A 19,096-nucleotide genomic window follows, 5' to 3' on the forward strand; every position below is an offset into this window, starting at 1 on the left:
CCCTTCTCTCTGCCCTTTTGGGATCTGTTACAGGAGGAAGGAAGTGGATTCCTCACGCTCATGGCTAGACTGCATAGGGAAAACACATACATAAGCACTATACCCCTGGTGCTGTTTACACTGCTTACAACCCTCCCTTAGAGAATGATACTACTATTTTGCCAGTTGATAGATATGGAAACTGATGCACAGAGAGGTTTTTTTCTTAACTTGCCTGAGATCACACAACCAGTAAACAGTAGAACCAGAACTGGAACCTAGGCAGTTTAACTCTCTTGCTAATGTCCTGAACTAGAACTCTCAGGGTAACCAGAGTTACCCTGAGAAATTACTATTTTCCATCTACATGATGGGAAGATTCTATCATAACTGTGACTAGATGGATGGATGGATGGATGGATGGATGGATGGATGGATGGATGGTTTATTCATTAATTCAACTTTAAGTGCTTTTTATGTCCCAGGCTCTGTGGTCAACACCAAGTAAAACTAATGTGTTCTCTGACTTTAAGGAACTTAGGGCTAGTGGAGGAAACGAACAAGAAATAAGCAAACACTCAAGTAAATTAAATACTTGGAAATTATGAGAAGAGCAAGGAAGGAAGCACAGAAAAGGTATAAGAAAGAATCACTGGGGCAACACTGTGGGTAGGGAGGACTCTCTCCCTGGCTCACTGTTCAGCCATACTAGCCTCCTGGCTGCTCTTTGTTTTTTTTTGTTGTTGTTGTTGTTTGTTTGTTGTTGTTGTTGTTTTTGAGACAAAGTCTTGCTCTATCACCAGGGTGGAGCGCAGTGGCACGATCTCGGCTCACTGCAACCTCCGCCTCCCGGTTTCAAGCGACTTTCCTGCCTCAGCCTCCCGAGTAGCTGGGACTACAGGAGCGCGCTACCATGCCCAGCTAACTTTTGTATTTTTAGTAGAGATGGGTTTCACCATGTTGGCCAGGATGGTCTTGAACTCCTGACCTTGTGATGCGCCCACCTTGGCCTCCCAAAGTGCTGGGATTACAGGTGTGAGCCACTGCACCCGGCCCTGGCTACTCTTTGGAACCACCAAGCACACTTAGGGCGTTTGCTTTGGCTGTTCCTTCTGCTTAATAAGGGTTTCCCCAGTTACCTGCATGGCTAACTCCCTCACCTCCTTAAAGTTTTGTATGCATAGCACCTTCTCAGCAAGACCTTCCTTGACACCACTGGTTAACAACTCATCCTGCCTCTTCCTTGCACTGATGGTGCATCAGCACTCCCTGTCTCCTCCCTGCTCTACTGTATCTTCCCCTTACCACTTTCTAACACCGTTTATTTATGTGTATTTATAATTTATTATATTTATTATGTTTACACTTTGCTTTACCTTGTAGAATGTAAACATCACAAGAGAGCAGGGATCTTTGTTCTGTTCACTGAAATGTGGCACATAGTAAGTGCTCAAAAGTATTTATTGAATGAATGTAAATAATGTCCCTGATGTCACACAGCTGGGAAGTGGCATTTCTGTGATTTGTATCTAGTGTTATTTGGCTCCAAAGCTATAGAACCTTATTACTAGGGCTGTTACAGGGCTCAAATGGGTTCACGTGTCAGCCACTTAGCACAGTGCCTGGTAGGAAGGTTAATGTGCCGTAAACATGAAATAATAGTCGTTATTATTAATTATGGAGAGGGCCCCTCCCTCTTGGGCTCATTTTTCTAAATTTCATAATAGTACAGCCGGCTTTTTGGGGTAAGACGTCAAGCCTGACTTGACAGACACACTGACATGACTCTTAGGAAGGAAAAATGCAGCTGTGCCAGCCCCAGTAGCCTGGAACCCTGCCCCAGCAGGACCCAGTCCTCTATGTGGCCCAGCCTACTTCATAACTGAGCTGAAACTGTTCACCCACAGGGAATGCAAACAACACAGACTTCCTGTGTTTTGAGAAAGGGGAAGTCCAACCAGTGATTTACCTTGAGTCATTTGTTTCGAGACAGAAGCCTCAGCAGTTGGCAGAAAGTAGCGGAAGGAGGAAGGCTGCCAGAGGCAAGAAAGGAGACCTGGATTCTAGAAGGAATGCCACTACTTCTCAGCTGACCACACTGAGCGAGTCCCCTCTCTGGCCTTAATTTTCTCACCTGGAAAATGGGACAATGATCTTTACCTCACTGGCTTCTCTAGGCAGTGCTAATATCGATGAGTGCCTGTGTGTGAAGAGCTGGAAATACAGGAATGCATCAGCATCTTGCAACTGGAAGGGCAAAGTTCAGAGGTTAAAAATTTACAAACTATGAAGTCACTTAGATCTGGATTCAAATCCTGCCTCCATCACTTTCTAGCTGTGTGTCCCTGGGCAAGTAATGTAACCTCTCTAAGTCTCAGGATCTTTGGTTTCCTCAGCTGTGAAATAATTTTTCTCCTAAACTGATTTTGAGGATTAACTGAGATATGCATATCAATGGCTATGAAGGAACAAGGAACTGGGCTCAGAGGAATCCTTCAGGAATGGTGATTCTTGTTTTTAATCCTGGATGAGTTCTCACTTCCTCTCTGTGTGATGCCAGTGCCCAGGACAAACCCCTGCTGAGAGTATTTCTTTTTTTTTATTTTTTGAGACAGAGTCTCACTCTGTCACCCAAGCTGGAGTGCAGTGGTGCGATCTCGGCTCACTGCAACCTCCGCCTCTTGGTTTCAAGCGATCCTCCTGCCTCAGCCTCTCGAGTAGCTGGGATTACAGGCACCTACCACCATGCCCAGCTAACTTTTTTTTTCCCCACCAGGGTGTTCCTGAGTTTATTTGAGGCACAGCCGGGCGAGGGCCCTGTACCTAGAAGAAGGTGTTGGGTCTCCTGGTGAAGCGTGGCTTCTGCTGATGGCACAGCACCAAGTGGGGCAGCAGGAACTTGATCTTGGAGTCGTGGAATTGCTTGACAGCTGGCCACCAGCACTTGCTGGCCGCAATCTCCTCCACCTTCATGATCTGGATGAAGTGGGCCCGGACGCGGTACCGGGTGCCCATGTCTTGGTAGCACTGGGTGACAGCACCCATGGTGGTTAGGTCCCGGTATTCCCTGTACATGTTGTGGGTGCTGCTCCGGGAGTCATAGTGCAGCCAGATGCCAAAGTTCTTCACCCACAGTGGGTACTTCTCAAACACCTGCCCACAGTTGACAGTCTCCCCTGAAGACTTCTTCATCTTCTTTAATTGAGATAGGAAGTACCAGAAGTGGAACTTGGCAACTACATGATTAGGCGCAAAGATTTGCATGTGGTAGAGGGGCAGTGTGTGGCATTTGGGGGTGGACAGGCAGTGACACACCACCTTGTACTGTTGTTCTGTGCCCAAGGCCTTCATGGCTTTCTCTCCACCTTTGCCACCACCCGCAAAAGGAAAAGGCTAATTTTTGTATTTTTAGTAGAGATGGGGTTTCACCATCTTGGCCACTCCTGATCTAAAGTGATCCACCCACCTTGGCCTTCAAAAGTGCTGGGATTATAGGCGTGAGCCACTGCACCCAGCCCCCTTCTGAGTATTTAATAGAAATACCTCCATCTGTGGGACCACAGATAATTATTAAAATAGAGAATAATTTTATGTATTTATTTTTACTTATGACAAAACTTAATAAATTCATGGCAGAAAAAAACTTAAGCAAATAAGTAAAAATAAGAAAATAGAGATTACGTATAACTTCATCACCTAGAGATAATCACTATTAACAGTTGGGTTAACTCTCCTGGATTTCTTTTTAAGGCATATTTAACAAGATGTTAAATGCAAGTTTCCCGTCATTTTGGCTTTGGGGCAGAGGCAAGGACCACTAGATCCAGGCATGCTGAAGGATGGAGAAACCAGTTCTACCAGCATTAATCCCATCACCCCCAGAGTGTGTGGTGTGTGTGTGTGTGTGTGTGTGTGTGTGTGTGTGTGTGTGTATGAGAGAGAGAGAGAAGACAGAAGAGAGAAGAGGGCTAGTTTAGAGAGATGTATTTTAGAGGCAATTGTGGTTTTTTGTTTTGTTTTTGAGTCAGGGTCTCACTCTGTCACCCAGGCTGGAGTATGGTGGCACAATCACTGCTCACTGCAACCTTGAATTCCTGGGCTCAAGTGATCCTTCCACCTAGCCTCTCAAGTAGCTAGGACTACAGGCGCGTGTTACCATGCCCAGTTAGGTTTTTTTTACTTTTTTATGGAGATGGGATCTTGCTGTGTTGCCCAGGCTGGTCTCGAACTCCTGGCCTCAAGCAATCATCCCCGCTAGGCCTCCCAAAGTGCTGGAATTACAGGCATGTAGGGCAGTTGTCTGGAGAGCAGATCCAATCCACTGTTTGCTATCTCAGTGGCCTTGGGTAAGTCACTTCACCTCTCTGGGCCTTAATTTCATCTGCCAAGTGGGAGTTATGATAATAGTACTTCCCTCATAAATCACTGTGGGGGGCCGGGTGAGGTGGCTCACGCCTGTAATTCCAGCACTTTGGGAGGCCAAGGCAGGCAGGTCACCTGAGGTCAGGATTTTAACACCAGCCTGGCAACATGGTGAAACCCTGTCTCTACAAAAATACAAAAATGAGCCAGACATGATGGCGAGTGCCTGTAATCCCAGCTGCTAGGGAGGCTGAGGTGGAAGAATCACTTGAACGCAGAAGGCGGAGGTTGCAGTGAGCTGAGATTGCGCCACTGCACTCCAGCCTGGGCAACAGAGCAAGACTCTGTCTCAAAAAAAAAAAAAAAATCACTGTGAGGATAACAGATGTAATGTATGTAGCATGTAATACAGTGTTTTGCACAAGCAAATGTATACAACTTTTTTTTTTTCTTTGAGACGGAGTCTCGCTCTATTGCCCAGGCTGGAGTGCAGTGACAGGGTTTCACCATGTTGGCCAGGCTGGTGTCAAACTCCTGACCTCAAGTGACCCACCCACCTCTGCCTCCCAAAGTGCTGGGATTGCAGGTGTGAGCCACCATGCGCAGCCACTTCTCAACTTATGTCCCAATAAACCCATCATACGTTGAAAATATTGTGAGCAGAAAATGCATTTGATAAACCTAACCATCATAGCTTAGCCTACCTAGCCTATCTTAAACATGCTCAGAAGACTTGTACTAGCCTTCAGTTGAACAAAATTATATAACACGAAGCCTATTTTTAAGCCTTCCAAGGATGGACCCAAGCACCCATTCCAAAACCCCTTTCCAGGATTACTGCAGATTCCCGGGAGGCTTTATTTCTCCTGCTCCCGTTCCTACTTCAGTCTGTACTATCTTTGGTCAGCACTATACCAAAACAGATGTAAAAGTTGGCCCCTTCAGCTGTTTCCACCAACACTCCAGTCAGGGCAGCCTCCATGAATATAGATCTTTCTTGAATATTTCCAGGGATAGGAGGCACAGACATTCACATCATAGCTATAAACCTCAGGGTGAACAAAAACAAAAACAACTCCCAGTTTCCAAGACAGCCTTTTCTACTTTCCTCCACAGCCCCCGGCCTCAGCCACAAGCCAGCTCTTGTCTCCTGGTAAAGGAAATTTGCCTTTGGCTATTCATTCCACTCTCTCTTCCTAAGGACCTCTCAGATTTCTCTTCCAGGCATTATCCCACTGTGTGAAGCCTCAGGTTTGGGGGGCTGGCTTTCTCTCCTATCTCCCCATCACCACCATCATCAAGTGAAAGCCTTACAGGGCTCCTCTTTGGCCTTCATGTAGTCCGCATAAGGATAGGAGGAAACATTTGCTGTCATTCTGGCCCTCTCTGGCTTCCTGCTGTCCACCCCTCCCCAGAGCCCTTGGGTCCTGCCCATTTCCCAAATCCAGTCCTCCAGATTCTGGTAGAATCTCTGAGCCCTCAGTAGCTTCTCAGTGTATGTATGACCTTTTGCTTAAAACATTCAGAGCCACTGGGGAACAGATCCAAATCTAAGTTCTCTTCTTCTTCTTCTTCTTCTTTTTTGAGATGGAGTCTCACTCTGTCACCCAGGCTGGAGTGCAATGGCGTGGTCTTGGCTCACTGCAACCTCTGCCTCCCAGGTTCAAGCGATATTCCTGTCTCAGCCTCCCGAGTAGCTGGGACTACAGGCGCGTGCCACCATGTCTGGCTAATTTTTGTATTTTTAGTAGAGATGGGGTTTCACTATGTTGGCCAGGCTAGTCTCAAACTCCTGACCTCGTGATCCGCCCGCCTCGGCCTCCCAAAGTACTGGGATTACAGGTGTGAGCCACCACGCCTGGCCTTCTCTTCTTTGTTGCCTCCACAACAGCTGCCTCTCAGACATTCAAGACTACACCTCTACCCTGGTTTTCCAAAGCATTTTCCTAGTGAAAGCCATCCTCTTCTCTAAGGGTGGAGGTAATGCGCTAAGAGTTTATGACATGGATCTGGCTCACAGGGGTGTTTTTAAAAAATCAAATCAACATTTAAAAATTGATGGATTACACATAAAAGTCCAGAATTGTGGCTTTTCTTATAAATTCAGAAAATCTGGCATCATAAGACCCACATTTCTCCCAAGGAGCACATTGGCCTAAATGAAGAGCGGACTCCCTGCCCTTTAGACAGGTTTTTCCTTTCTTTTTTCTTTCTAAATACTGTACTTCATGCCATAAGACAGGTTTTTCTTTTTCTTTTTTTTTTGTGACGGAGTCTCGCTCTGTCGCCCAGGCTGGAGTGCAGAGGTGCAATCTGGGCTCACTGCAACCTCCGCCTCCCGGGTTCACGCCATTCTCCTGCCTCAGCCTCCCGAGTAGCTGGGACTACAGGCACCTGCCACCACGCCCGGCTAATTTTGTGTGTGTGTGTGTGTGTGTGTGTGTGTGTGTTTAGTAGAGATGGGGTTTCACCGTGTTGGCCAGAATGGTCTCGATCTCCTGACCTCGTGATCCGCCCACCTCGGCCTCCCAAAGTGCTAGGATTACAGGCGTGAGCCACCACGCCCGGCAAGACAGGTTTTTCTTATGCCCCTGATACACCAGCCGTATTTCTCTCTCCTGCTTGACTCCTGCAGGCTTTCACCTTTGTGACCTTTGCTAAGCGGCATTTTAGTGCCAGTTTCTACCCTCTGTTGCTTTATTATAATTAAGTTGGGTCTAGGAATTCGCTAGGCTCACAAAGGGGGAAAGGGGACCCTACAGCAAGAGCAGTCACAAGTATGCAAGTGATGGCTATCCCTGGAAGGGCCCCGGGTCCAGAGGGATGGGGTCTCCCGTGCAAGGAGGCGGTGGGACTGGTGAGGGTGAAGGTGAGTCTTAGTTATGAAGGATCTAAATGCTCTCTCATCGGGCACGGGGAGCCAGCGTGGGGTTTAAGGCAGGGCGACACACCATGAGCTGTAGGTATGAGAAAGGTGACTGGGAAGCTTGCGGGGCAGAATCTATTGAAACCCTCCCATCCCCCGCTGTGTCTGCTGGAAGCCCAGTGAGAGGCAGGGGCAGCGGTCCGAGGACGGCTGCCGCAGGATGAGTGGCAAAGGCGGTGGGAACGGCTGGAAGGACTGCAAGGGAGGGATTTCGGAGGCAGCCTTGTCAAAGAGTGGGTATGCTTGACCTTGACAGAAAACACTGCGGGAGCTGCGGCAGCAACTCGCTCGCCTCCGCGGCCTTCCCGTCCCCTGCGCCGTAGCGGACCGCGGCGGAATCCCGGCCCCTCGCCGGGCGCTCTCCCGCGCGGATGCGGCACGCGAGGGGCGGGGGCGGGATGGCGAGGGTGGCAGCACTGCGGGGATGCCGGTCTTCCCTGGAAGGCCAGGGAGGGAAAGGGAGGCTGGTCACATGGCACCGCCACCGGGCGCAGCCGGATTGGCGGGTTGCGCAGCCAAGCAAGCCAAGGCTGCTCGGATTTCCAGGCACTAAGCGGCCCCCTCCCCTCGTTCGAGCGCCCGAGGAAAGCGCTGGCCCTGCCCCGGGCAAGGGAAGACGCGAGCCGTGCTCGTTCCGCAGTGTGAAACGCACGGTATCGCCGCAGTCCTAGGGAGGTCTGATTATTGGGAGCTTGGGACGTCTGATTATTGTGTGGGAGCAGTTGTCTGATTATTGTCTCGGGAGGTCTGATTATTGTCTGGGAGGTCTGATTATTGTCTCCATGAACACCTCTCGTCCCCCTTCCCTTCTCTGCTTTTCTCCTGACTTCCCACACCTGCCCCTCTTTCTACCTTACCTACCTGGAGGCCAGCTTTATTTGCAGGTTTCCATTACTTGCTGTAATTTTTCAGCTTTGAGTAAATCAACCTGCTGGAGGTGGCAAAGATTAAAAGAGAAATCCGACAGATGCCTCAAGTCCCACACATCCAGCCCCACTTATCTCCCCAAAATGCTCTTCTCTGTCTCAAGCAAAAACCTGAGAACCATCTCCATCTCGCTGTCCCCAATCAAATCTATGACCAAAACCTATTAAATTTACCTCCAAAATATTTCTTACACCTCACACCAAGTATTTTTCCTTCTTAGCATCTATCCTGATTTGTAACTGTATGTTTATTTGTATGATTGTTTTTGTAAGGGTTTTTCCCACTGGATTGTAAGCTCCATGTGAGCAGGGACCTTGTCCGTTTTGCTCATTGTTATATCACCGACACTGTACCAGGCACATAGTAGGTACACACTAAATGTTAATTAATTGATTGAATGAATGAATCCATGTAAAACAAGTCCTGGGGAGGGGCACAGATTTTAAGTAAAATACACAGTTTATCTATCCCCAAGAAGTCACCTATCCGATGGGTTTGGTGTCATGAAGCCTGTAGTTCCAGCTGCTTGGAAGACTAAGGCAGGAGGATTGCTTGAGCCCAGGAGTTTGAAACTGTATCATACTATGATTTTGCCTGTAAATAGCCACTGCACTCCAGCCTGGGCAACATAGCATGACACCGTCTATAAACAAAACAAAAAAAGAAGTCATCTATCTAACAAACATGTCCTGAGGTCTTTGCTACACAAGGCCCTGGACAGAGACCAGTGCATGCAATGAGTAAGATTCCATTTCTACCTTCCCTCTTTGTCTTAAGAGTCCACATGTCACTAACCCAGACAAGACCCTGTGGTATTGGAGGTGCCAAGGGTGGAGTCAGAGTCCAGGATTTAGAATCTGATGAGCTGGCTGTGTGACCACAAGTCTCCTCTCTCTGAGGCTCCATCTTCTCATCTTCAAAACAGCATAGCAATACCAAGCTCACATGGCTGTTGAGAGCAATGAATGAGATAAATGAAAGCACCAACTGCGGGTTTTACAGCGATGTTGGGTGTAGGTGGGTGATCATATCTTCCAGTTTGCCTGGAACAGATCGATTGACACCTGTTAAACTAGAGCAAATTAATAGCATTCCCTTTCATCCTTCCAAATGTCCTGCTTTGGACAGTAAAGTATGTGGATACCCTAGTAATACATGTAACTCGAGAGTTATCTACACTGTACCCTGGGGACACAAAGGATGGAGGGAGGTGGGTCTGACTGTAGAAAGGTGGATGGTAACCATGGAAATGAGCCTGAAATATGCATAGGATTACACCAAGTGGAGAGGGATAGGAAGGGCATAAGAAGCAGAGGGACCAGCATTTGCCAAGAAGCGAGGCTTAACAATCCTGGGCATACTTAGTTAGATAACATAAAGAAGGCCAAATGGCTTGAGTCCAGGAGGCATGCAAGAAGATGAGGCTTTCTGCAGTGGGAACTGGAGAAAGTTTTTGAGTAGGGGTAGACATGAGCCAATGGCTTCACAAAAGAGACCAGTTGAGGAGCTGGAGCCGAAATTGAAGCAGAAGAGATAATGAGGCTTGAACAGGGCAGTGCATGTAAACCCAGGAAGAAAGGGTGAGATTCCATAAGCATTTTGGAGATAAAACAGATAGGGCTTCGATGTGAGCATCAGAGGACAGGTCAGAGGCAGGAAGACTTCCAGATGGATAAAGAGGCCACTCCCTGAGGCAGGCGGAGAGAGGACAGGCCAGGAGACCCAGAAAATAGGAGGTGACCCAGATCAGGCTGACTAGGCACAGAAGCTCATGATCCACAGGGAAAAATGGAGATCACATCAGGTAGAGGTGACTTCTGAGGCCAGAGGAAGGAGCTAGGAGCCTCAATATTCATGTGACATCTAATTAAAATTAGCTTTCAAAGCAACCTTGAAGCCAGGTGCTGTGGCTCACGCCTGTAATCCCAGCACTTTGGGAGGCTGGGGCGGGTAGATCACCTGAGATCAGGAGTTTGAGACCAGCCTGGTCAACATGGTGAAACCCCATCTCTACTAAAAATGCAAAAATTAGCCAGGCATGGTGGCACACACCTGTAGTCCCAGCTACTTGGGAGGCTGAGGCAGGAGAATCTCTTGAATCTGGGAGGCAGAGGTTGCAGTGAGCTGAGATCGTGCCATTGCACTCCGTCAAAAGCGAAAAAGTGAAACTCCATGTCAAAAAAAAAAAAAAAAGGAGGCTGGGCGTGGTAGCTCACACCTGTAATCCCAGCACTTTGGGAGGCCGAGGTGGGCAGATCACTTGAGGTCAGGAGTTCAAGGCCAGCCTGGCCAACATGGCGAAACCCCATCTCTACTAAAATACAAAAAAAAAAAATCAGCCGGGCATGGTGATTAGCGCCTGTAGTCCCAGCTACACGGGAGGATGAGGCACAAGAATCGCTTGAACCCAGGAGGCGGAGGTTGCAGTGAGCCGAGATCGCGCCATTGCACTCCAGCCTGGGTGACAGAGCAAGACTCTGTCCCAAAAAAACAAACAAACAAAACAACAACAACAAAAAACAACAAAAAACCAAAACAACAACAAAAACCTTGAAAAAGACAAGAGAAAACTCAAAAGTAGAGCCTCAAGAAAGAAAAAAGCAGGTTTTGTAGTCCAATTTCATGGTATGTATGGCTCTCCTTGATTTAAACTGTCCCATAATACCTCATAGACTAAAGGCTGAGCTCCTTAGCCTGGCACTCAAGGCTTCCTGTAGCTGGGTCTCAGCCTATCTCTGATGAACATTTCATATTTCATCTGCTCATGTTTGGCCCCTCCCTCCTTTCTTGTGAAAGAGTAGCTCCTTCCTTTTGGAGAATTGCTCCTCCCTTTGGTCCAGCCATATGGTTCAGGTACTGCCTATCAATCATAGCATTCCATCCTCCATGACCACAGATGTGGGTATGCAGCCAAACCTCACCAATCAGACTTGTTCTGAAGAATTTTGAGAATCTGGAACAAAGGGAAGATAATTACCCCTCTCTGGTGAGGAAGCTAGGACACATAAGCTAGGGATTCTACAGTTCCAGCAAGAGAGAGAAGTAGACTGAAAAAATAAAGTGGGAAGAAGAGGGAGTTAATGCTTAATGGCTATGGAATTCCAAGTTGGTAAAATGAAAAAGTTCTGGAGATGGATGGTGGTGATGGTTGCACAACAATATGAATTTATTTAATGTTACCAAACTGTACACTTAAAATTGGTTAAAATGGTAGATTTTATGTAATGCATATTTTACCACAATAAAAAGAAAAAAAGAAGAAGCTAGCATGCAGAGAAGCAAAGATGAATGATGGAGTGCAGGATCTGGGGGCTTTCCTGGGTGCAGCTGCTGTGGTACAAAGGGTTCAAAAGGTTATAGAAGCCAAAAATCATTGGCCTAGCCTCATTCAAGTTAGGCTTCTGGTCCTTGCATCCAATGGAGCCATAATACAGAAACTTTCCGTTTTCTTTTTTGTTTTTTTCTTTTCTTTTCTTTTCTTTTCTTTTCTTTCTTTCTTTCCTTTTTTTTTTTTTTTTTTTTGAGAAGCAGTCTCACACTGTGGCCCAGGCTTAGAGTACAGTGACACGATCTTGGCTCACTGCAACTTCTGCCTCCCAGGTTCAAGTGATTCTCGTGCCTTGGCTTCCCGAGTAGCTGGGACTACAGGTGAGTGCCACCATGCCTGGCTAATTTTTGTATTTTTAGTAGAGATAGGGTTTCTGCATGTTGGCCAGGCTGGTCTCGAACCTCCCGACCTCAAGCAATCTGCCCACCTCAGCCTCCCAAAGTGCTGGGATTACAGTGTGAGCCACCATGCCTGGCCAGAACCTTTCCATTTTCATTTCTCACTCATGTCCTTTCAAACATTCTCTTCTCCTGTCAACCCTGCTGCTCATACTTCCTCAGACTTATCCTGTGTTTATACACACTATGCCTTTCCTCCCTGCTCCCCAAGCTTGGAATGTCCTTCCCCCTTCTTATGACTTTGTCAACTCATATTCATCATTTGAGATCCAGCTGAAAGAGCTCCTCCTCAGGAAAGCCATCCCTGACCACCCTAAGCAGAGCCTGCCATGCCTTCTGTTGGTCTGTCATAGCTTTTTTGTATATGTCCTCATCACTTGGTATCTCAGTGATCTGCCATCTTGTCTGTAACCCCCAGTAGATTATGTTTTTCATCTCCATGACCCTGGTAGCTGGCAAAGAGGCTAGCACAAAGTAAGTATAATAAATCTTTACTGAATGAGTGTACAGATGAGTGAGAATCTTTTTCTCCCTCATGCCATCTCTGAGTCACTACTCAGTTTCTATCAAGAAGAGACACATAAGGAAACGTGGGAGGAATTGCTTTAGTCCCTTTATTCAAGGGTGATAGTCTCAGGAGAGAAGAAAACACAATCAAGTTGGGGCCATTGCAAAATCTAGTGGCATTTAAGAGAAGTTATTTTCCCCAAAGCACTGGCAGCTTTGAACTGAGGCTGAATTTGTTTGGAAGCCAGAGCCAAGACAAGCAGACATTTGGTAGTGTTGAGCCTTCCAGCAAGCTGGGATTCTGACAGCCGTTTCTGTCAGCTGCACAAGGAGAAGCATCTAAAAGGCATCTGGGTCTACCTGGAATTGGGGGTCCCCATATCTTTTAGCACAATCTGACCCAAGGAACAAGGCAGCCATCTCTCCTACCCTCCATTCCCACCATAAGCATATACCTCCTCTAAGGGGGCTCTGCAATTGATTAGGACGTTGGGCACTGAGAACAGAGTCAAAGATGATTATAGGAAACTGTGGCAGAGATGATACTACTGCTTACTAAATGGCTTATGGTTTCTTCCTACATTTCCCAGCCTCCCTTGCAGTTTGTTTGTTTGTTTGTTTGTTTTTGACACAGAGTCTTGCTCTCTCGCCCAGGCTGGAGTGCAGTGGTGTAATCTCCACTCACTGCAACCTCCACCTCCTGGGTTCAAGCGATTCTCCTGCCTCAGCCTCCTGAATAGCAGGGATTACAGGCGCCCCACCACACCCCGCTAACTTTTGTATTTTTAGAGATGGGGTTTCACCATGTTGGCCAGGCTGGTCTCGAACTCCTGACCTCAGGTGATCCACCTGCCTCGGCCTCCCAAAGTGCTGGGATTACAGGCATGAGCCACCGTGCCCGGCCTCCAGCTCTCTTTTTGAGGCAATACTGAAAGCTTTGCATTGAGATGGTGGAGCCCAAGACAGAAGTAGTCTGGATCTCTGAGTTACCCAGGAGAGTTGAGGAGAGCTACCCTGGAGAGTGCCTTAACCCATAGCCAGCTTTGCATGAGTGGAAAAGATATACCATTGTTGTGTTATGCCATTGAGATATTTGGCTTGTTTGTTACCATAGCCAAGTCTAGCCTATTCTGCCAGATAAATATAGACATTAATTGTTGTTTTAGCCATCCAGCATCAAACCTCCATCCTATTTGAGGATTAAACTCTCCCCCTCCTTTAGGACTCTTTGGTGTTGCCAAATCCAGTGGTCACATCTCTGTTCTTATCTTTCTTGATTTCTCAGCAGCATTTGTCACAATTGACCACTCCCTTCTGGGAACATACTATGTTGGTGTCTGTGACATCATGCCTGCTTAGTTTTTCTTTTATGTCACTGGCCCCCGCTTTTCGGTTTTCTTTGTTGGCTCCCCTTCTTGTTTTATGTAAAAAGTTTGAAGTTCTGGAGACCTGGTTTAAAATATCACAGCTGGTTTCCACCTTTTGAGACGATGTCTTTTTGTGTCACCCAGGCTGGAGTGCAGTGGCATAATAACAGCTCACTGCAGTCTCAACCTCCCAGGCTCAAGCATTCCTCCCACCTCAGTCTCCCAAGTAGCGGGGACTACAGGCACACTCCATCACACCCAGATAATTTTTGTATTTTTTGTAGAGATGGTGTTTTGCCGTGTTGCTCAAGCTGGTCTCAAACTCCTGGGCTTAAGAGATTCACCAGCCTAGGTCTCCCAAAGTGTTGTAATTACAGGTGCGAGCCACAGCTCCTGGCCCATCTTACCATTCCTTATTAATAACAGAGCACTCATTGTTAGCTGGGCACATTGTACCCAGTTAAGAGAATGTTTCCCAGGCTCCCTTGCAGCTGAGTATGGCCATGTGAGTATGTTTTGGCAAAAATGTGCGGGACTTTCGAGGCAGTCCTTTTTTCTTTTCTTTTTTTTTTTTTTTTTTTTTTTTTTTTTTAGAGATGGAGTCTCGCTCTGTCGCCCAGGCTGGAGTGCAGCGGCGCGATCTCGGCTCACTGCAACCTCCGCCTCCTGGGTTCACGCCATTCTCCTGCCTCAGCCTCCCGAGTAGCTGGGATTACAGGTGCCCGCCACCACGCCCGGCTAATTTTTTATATTTTTAGTAGAGACGGGATTTCACTGTGTTAGCCAGGATGGTCTCGATCTCCTGACCTCGTGATCCGCCTGCCTGGGCCTCCCAAAGTGCTGGGATTACAGGCGTGAGCCTCAGCGCCCAGCCCCAAGGCAGTCTTCTTAAAAGGAAGAGGATGCATCTTTCTTCTCTTTTTCCTTCCCACTGTTTGGAATATGGACCATAGTGAGGTGACCTTAACACTGGAAGCCAAATACTGAGGATGGCTGAACAGCCCTGAACTGCCTACTTTTGGACTTATATTTCATGGAAAGAGAGAAATTTCTGGCTAGGTGCAGTGGCTCATGCCTGTAATCCCAGCACTTTGAGAGGCCAAGGCAGGAGGATCGCTTGAGCCCAGGAGCTCGAGACCAGCCTGAGCAACACAGGGAGATTTCATCTCCATGAAAAAAATAAAAATAATAGGCAGGCCTGGTGGCGCACCTGTGCTCCCAGCTACTCCGGAGGTTGGGGTGGGAGGATCGCTTAAGCTTGGGAGGTTGAGGCTGCAGTGAGCTGTGATCATGCCACTGCACTCCAACCTGGGTGACAGAGCAAAACTGTCTCAGGAAAAAAAATAAATAAATTTCAATCGTAAGCTATTTTTTTCTTTTGTTATTTGCAATTGAATGTAATCCTGATACATTCCTGTTGTTGAAGCTGTTTGCCTGCCTCCCACTAGGAAGCCTAAGGGTCCAGATCCTCCCCCAGTCAGAGGAATGGGGAACTAGAAAAAGAAAGGCAAAGGCACTGCCAGGCAAGAAAACGCTGGGTCTCCTTCCACAAGTTTGGTAAGTAAGCAAGATACCAGGAGGATAGAATGGTAAGTGAGCCTAGAAATAGATTATTATATACATAGGGTTTATTAAATACATAGAGAACACTGAATGCTAGACTAAGAAATTTGGACTTGAATTATTCTGGAAGTCCCTTGCAATAGGGGACCTTGTCTGTTTTATTTACTAATGCCTCGCACTTTGTAGAAGCTCAGTGAATGAATATATTCTTTATTAATTTATGCTGTCTGCTTAATAAACAGAAATGTTGGAAGGTGAACCAGTTGGGAGTCACCATCTGATCAACCCCTGTCTGCTTTTTATAAATAATGTAACTGAACCATCATTTACTGGAAGTGGCAATCAACCTATGAGGAACGGCAAACCAAAAAGTCCACCTTGGGTGTCATGGTGATGGAATTGGGGGCGGAGACCAGGGAGAGCAGCGGGCTAGGATCTCTGAGAGTCTCCGCAACATGGCGGCCCTGGAACCACCTGACCGGCAGGAGGCGGAGCTCCGCCCCAGCTCGCCCGGCCCCACCCCGCTCGGCCCTGCCCAGCGCACCCCTAGATCGGGGCGCAAGGGTTGTGAGGTGTTTGAGCGAAGCGCCTGCGCAGGGCAGCGGCGCGCGGGGCGGAGGCTTTATAACCACTTCGTCGTTGCCGCTCGGCTTCTATCTCCGGGAGGGCGGTTGAGGCGGTTGAGGCGGTGGTGGCGGCGTCGGCGGCGGCCGGGCGCTGGCTGAGGGGCGCTGAGGCGGGAGCTGTGGCGGCGCTGGGCGCCCCTGGCCGCTCGGCCTCTGCGGGCCATGGGCTCCGAGAAGGACTCCGAGTCGCCGCGCTCCACATCGCTACATGCGGCCGCGCCCGACCCTAAGTGCCGCAGCGGCGGCCGGCGCCGGCGCCTCACCTTGCACAGCGTCTTCTCTGCCTCGGCCCGCGGCCGCCGCGCCCGGGCCAAGCCGCAGGCCGAGCCGCCGCCCCCGGCTGCGCCGCCGCCGCCCGCCCCGGCCCCTGCCGCGGCCCAGGGCCCGCCGCCCGAGGCGCTGCCCGCCGAGCCGGCCGCCGAGGCCGAGGCGGAGGCCGCGGCGGCGGCGGCGGAGCCCGGGTTCGACGATGAGGAGGCGGCGGAGGGCGGCGGCCCGGGCGCGGAGGAGGTGGAGTGTCCGCTGTGCCTGGTGCGGCTGCCGCCGGAGCGGGCCCCGCGCCTCCTCAGCTGTCCGCACCGCTCGTGCCGGGACTGCCTCCGCCACTACCTGCGCCTGGAGATAAGCGAGAGCAGGGTGCCCATCAGCTGCCCCGAGTGCAGCGAGCGACTCAACCCGCACGACATCCGCTTGCTGCTCGCCGACCCGCCGCTTATGCACAAGTACGAGGAGTTCATGCTGCGCCGCTACCTAGCCTCGGACCCCGACTGCCGCTGGTGCCCGGCCCCGGACTGCGGGTGAGCGCGGGGGCGTGGCGCGGGTGGCGGCGGGCTGCGGCCGAGGGGCGTGGCTGGGGGCAGCATGGACCCCGCGTGGGTGTCCCAAGCAGGGAAACCCGCAAGGCGGCAGCTTCGGCGGGGTGGTAACCATCAGGCAAGCCCAGACTAGTGGGGTGAACGCACCCGACACCCCGCCCCCTGCCCCAGGGCTCGAGGTGGCTGCTAAGCATTCGGTGAGGGGAAGGGAGCTGTCCATCAAGTTAGGAGACAGGGAGAGGCGGTTTTTTTGTTGGGGGAATGCCCTCTGTCCGGAGGTGAGGACAGTATCTTTTTTTTTTTTTTGGAGACGGAGTCTCGCCCTGCCGCCCAGGCTGGAGTGCAATGGCGCGATCTCTGCTCACTGCAACCTCCGCCTCTCAGGTTCAAGCGATTCTCCTGCCTCAGCCTCCCGAGTAGCTGGGATTACAGGCGCCCGCCACCACACCCGGCTAATTTCTTTGTATTTTTAGTAGAGATGGGGTTTCACCATGTTGGCCAGGCTGGTCTCGAACTCCTGATCTCAGGTGATCCGCCTGCCTCGGCCTCCCGAAGTGCTGGGATTACAGGCGTGAGCCACCGCTCCCGGCCAAGGTGGGGAGTATCTCTTAATGAGAGTGGGGAGGGGGTATTTGGCCAAGGAGGGAATGAGAATATTCTGAGGGGGCAGCGCGTCGGAGGGGTGTGTCCACTTGGCTAGGGACAGACTTAGCATTGCAGAAGAAGGCGTGTTCTCCCTGACAACCGCCGCTGAAAGTTGGGATGGAGGTGACCGGGGAATAGGCTCTGGGGTACCCTGAGCACTATGTGTTCTGTGCCACGCTAACGGGAGGCACTCTGTCGTTCTTACCTTGCTGCCTTGGGTAGGGTGAGGGATAGACAGACATGTTCTTTGTCCAGAGACTCAATGGGGGCACTGAGAAGAAGAATGCCCAGAGGTTGGTGTGATAGGAGAAATAGTGTTTCTGAACCCCTTTGATCTTGAGTTCTTGATGACAGTCTTTTTAATGCACCATGTAGGCTGAATTTTAAAGGGCAGTAAATTAAAATATGCAATATCTGCAGAGACATAATACACCAGATTTTGCTACCTGAAGCATTCAGTGGAGACCTTCCTCGCCCTCCCCGCCTTTAGAAGTCTAATTGTTACTGTCAGTATATCCCATGAAGGGGTTGCATGCAGGAAGAGGGGCTCATTTAAGTAGCTGGGAGTCAGACAGCCATTACCTGCTCTGTGACCTTGGGCAGATAGTTTTATTCTTGTGTGTCATGTTTTGGCGACAAAAAGATGCTGGGGACTCCTTGCAGTGTGTAAACGTAATGCTAGTAAAAAGTTGTGTGATCTTTAGCTTCAAAGGAGTTAAGGACTTTTAATTGTAGCCTATATATCAAGGTTGTTTTGAAATCTCCATGATGCTGCTGGTTGTCTCCTTTCAAAAAGCTGTCTTAGAGTGTCTAGGAGAGTAAGAAGAGTTAACTTCTGTTTTTAATTCTGCCAAACTTGTTTAGAAATGGGTGTGTTATTTAACCTCACTGAGATGGGGTTTCTAAATTACTTTGAAGTGTTGTGGTCAAAGGAATGGTGTTTATGGTGGCTCACTTTCACTTTCAGTTAATAAGTATCAGGAAGAACCTTTTAGGTTCATGGAACTGTCTATGTCTAGTGATCTTACTGGCCCTCTGAGGTTAATTTATATTAAAGTTTTACAGATACTGTTGATCTATTTTCTTAACCAAACGAATATTAAGAGAACACAGGCCAGGCTCGGTGGCTCACGCCTATAGTCCTAGCATTCTGGGAGACCAAGGTGGGTGGATCACCTGAGGTCGGGAGCTCAAGACCAGCCTGGCCAACATAGTGGTATCCTGTCTCTACTAAAAATACAAAAATTAGCCGGACATGGTGGTGCACACCTGTAGTCCCAGCTACCCAGGAGGCTGAGGCAGAATCGCTTGAACCCGTGAGGCAGAGGTTACAGTGAGCCGAGATCAGGCCACTATACTCCAGCCCGGGTGACAGAGCGAGATTCTGTCTCAAGAAAAAACAAAACAAAACAAAACAAAAAAACACTGCATAGTTAATTTTGGAATAGTACATTAACTCCTTTCTGAGATGTTTCCTTGAGTTCTAAGAAATGTGGCAGATCATCTTTCTGGAAAAGGTCCCTGTTTGTTTTTTATTTTTCTAAAGTCAGTTTCTGTCTTTGCTCACATCAATAAAAATGCACAGAAAATAATTTTCAAGCTTGGTGACAACTCTCAACTATTTGGAAGTTATTAAAAAATTAGGCCATTTCT

At 48.9% G+C, this 19,096-nt stretch overlaps 2 protein-coding genes across 6 annotated transcripts in view; one reads left to right on the plus strand and one right to left on the minus strand.

Moving 5' to 3' along the window:
• Nucleotides 1-2,802: 2,802 nt before the first annotated feature.
• On the minus strand, nucleotides 2,803-3,330 carry LOC101129830 (large ribosomal subunit protein eL20-like). Its single transcript, XM_055391089.1, has one exon. It carries the CDS (start codon nucleotides 3,328-3,330, stop codon nucleotides 2,803-2,805), a length of 528 nt encoding a protein of 175 aa, XP_055247064.1.
• Nucleotides 3,331-15,910: 12,580 nt separating this feature from the next.
• RNF19B (ring finger protein 19B) overlaps nucleotides 15,911-19,096 on the plus strand; it is a 28,412-nt gene continuing 25,226 nt past the window's right edge. The window contains exon 1 of one of the 5 annotated variants that reach the window (XM_055390603.2): nucleotides 15,911-16,780. In XM_055390603.2, the coding sequence (XP_055246578.1) occupies nucleotides 16,146-16,780 (635 nt within the window). In that variant the 5' untranslated portion in view covers nucleotides 15,911-16,145. The remainder of the gene's footprint in view (nucleotides 16,781-19,096) is intronic. The other 4 variants (XM_031002456.3, XM_055390600.2, XM_031002453.3 and 1 more) reach the window with 4 other exon arrangements.

The sequence above is a fragment of the Gorilla gorilla genome, chromosome 1 (assembly GCF_029281585.2).
Source record: "Gorilla gorilla gorilla isolate KB3781 chromosome 1, NHGRI_mGorGor1-v2.1_pri, whole genome shotgun sequence".
NCBI lineage: Eukaryota > Metazoa > Chordata > Mammalia > Primates > Hominidae > Gorilla > Gorilla gorilla.

Coding starts and splice junctions, on each gene's coding strand:
- LOC101129830 (XM_055391089.1), bottom strand. CDS start 3,330: ATGAAGGCCTTGGGCACAGAACAACAGTACAAGGTGGTGTGTCACTGC.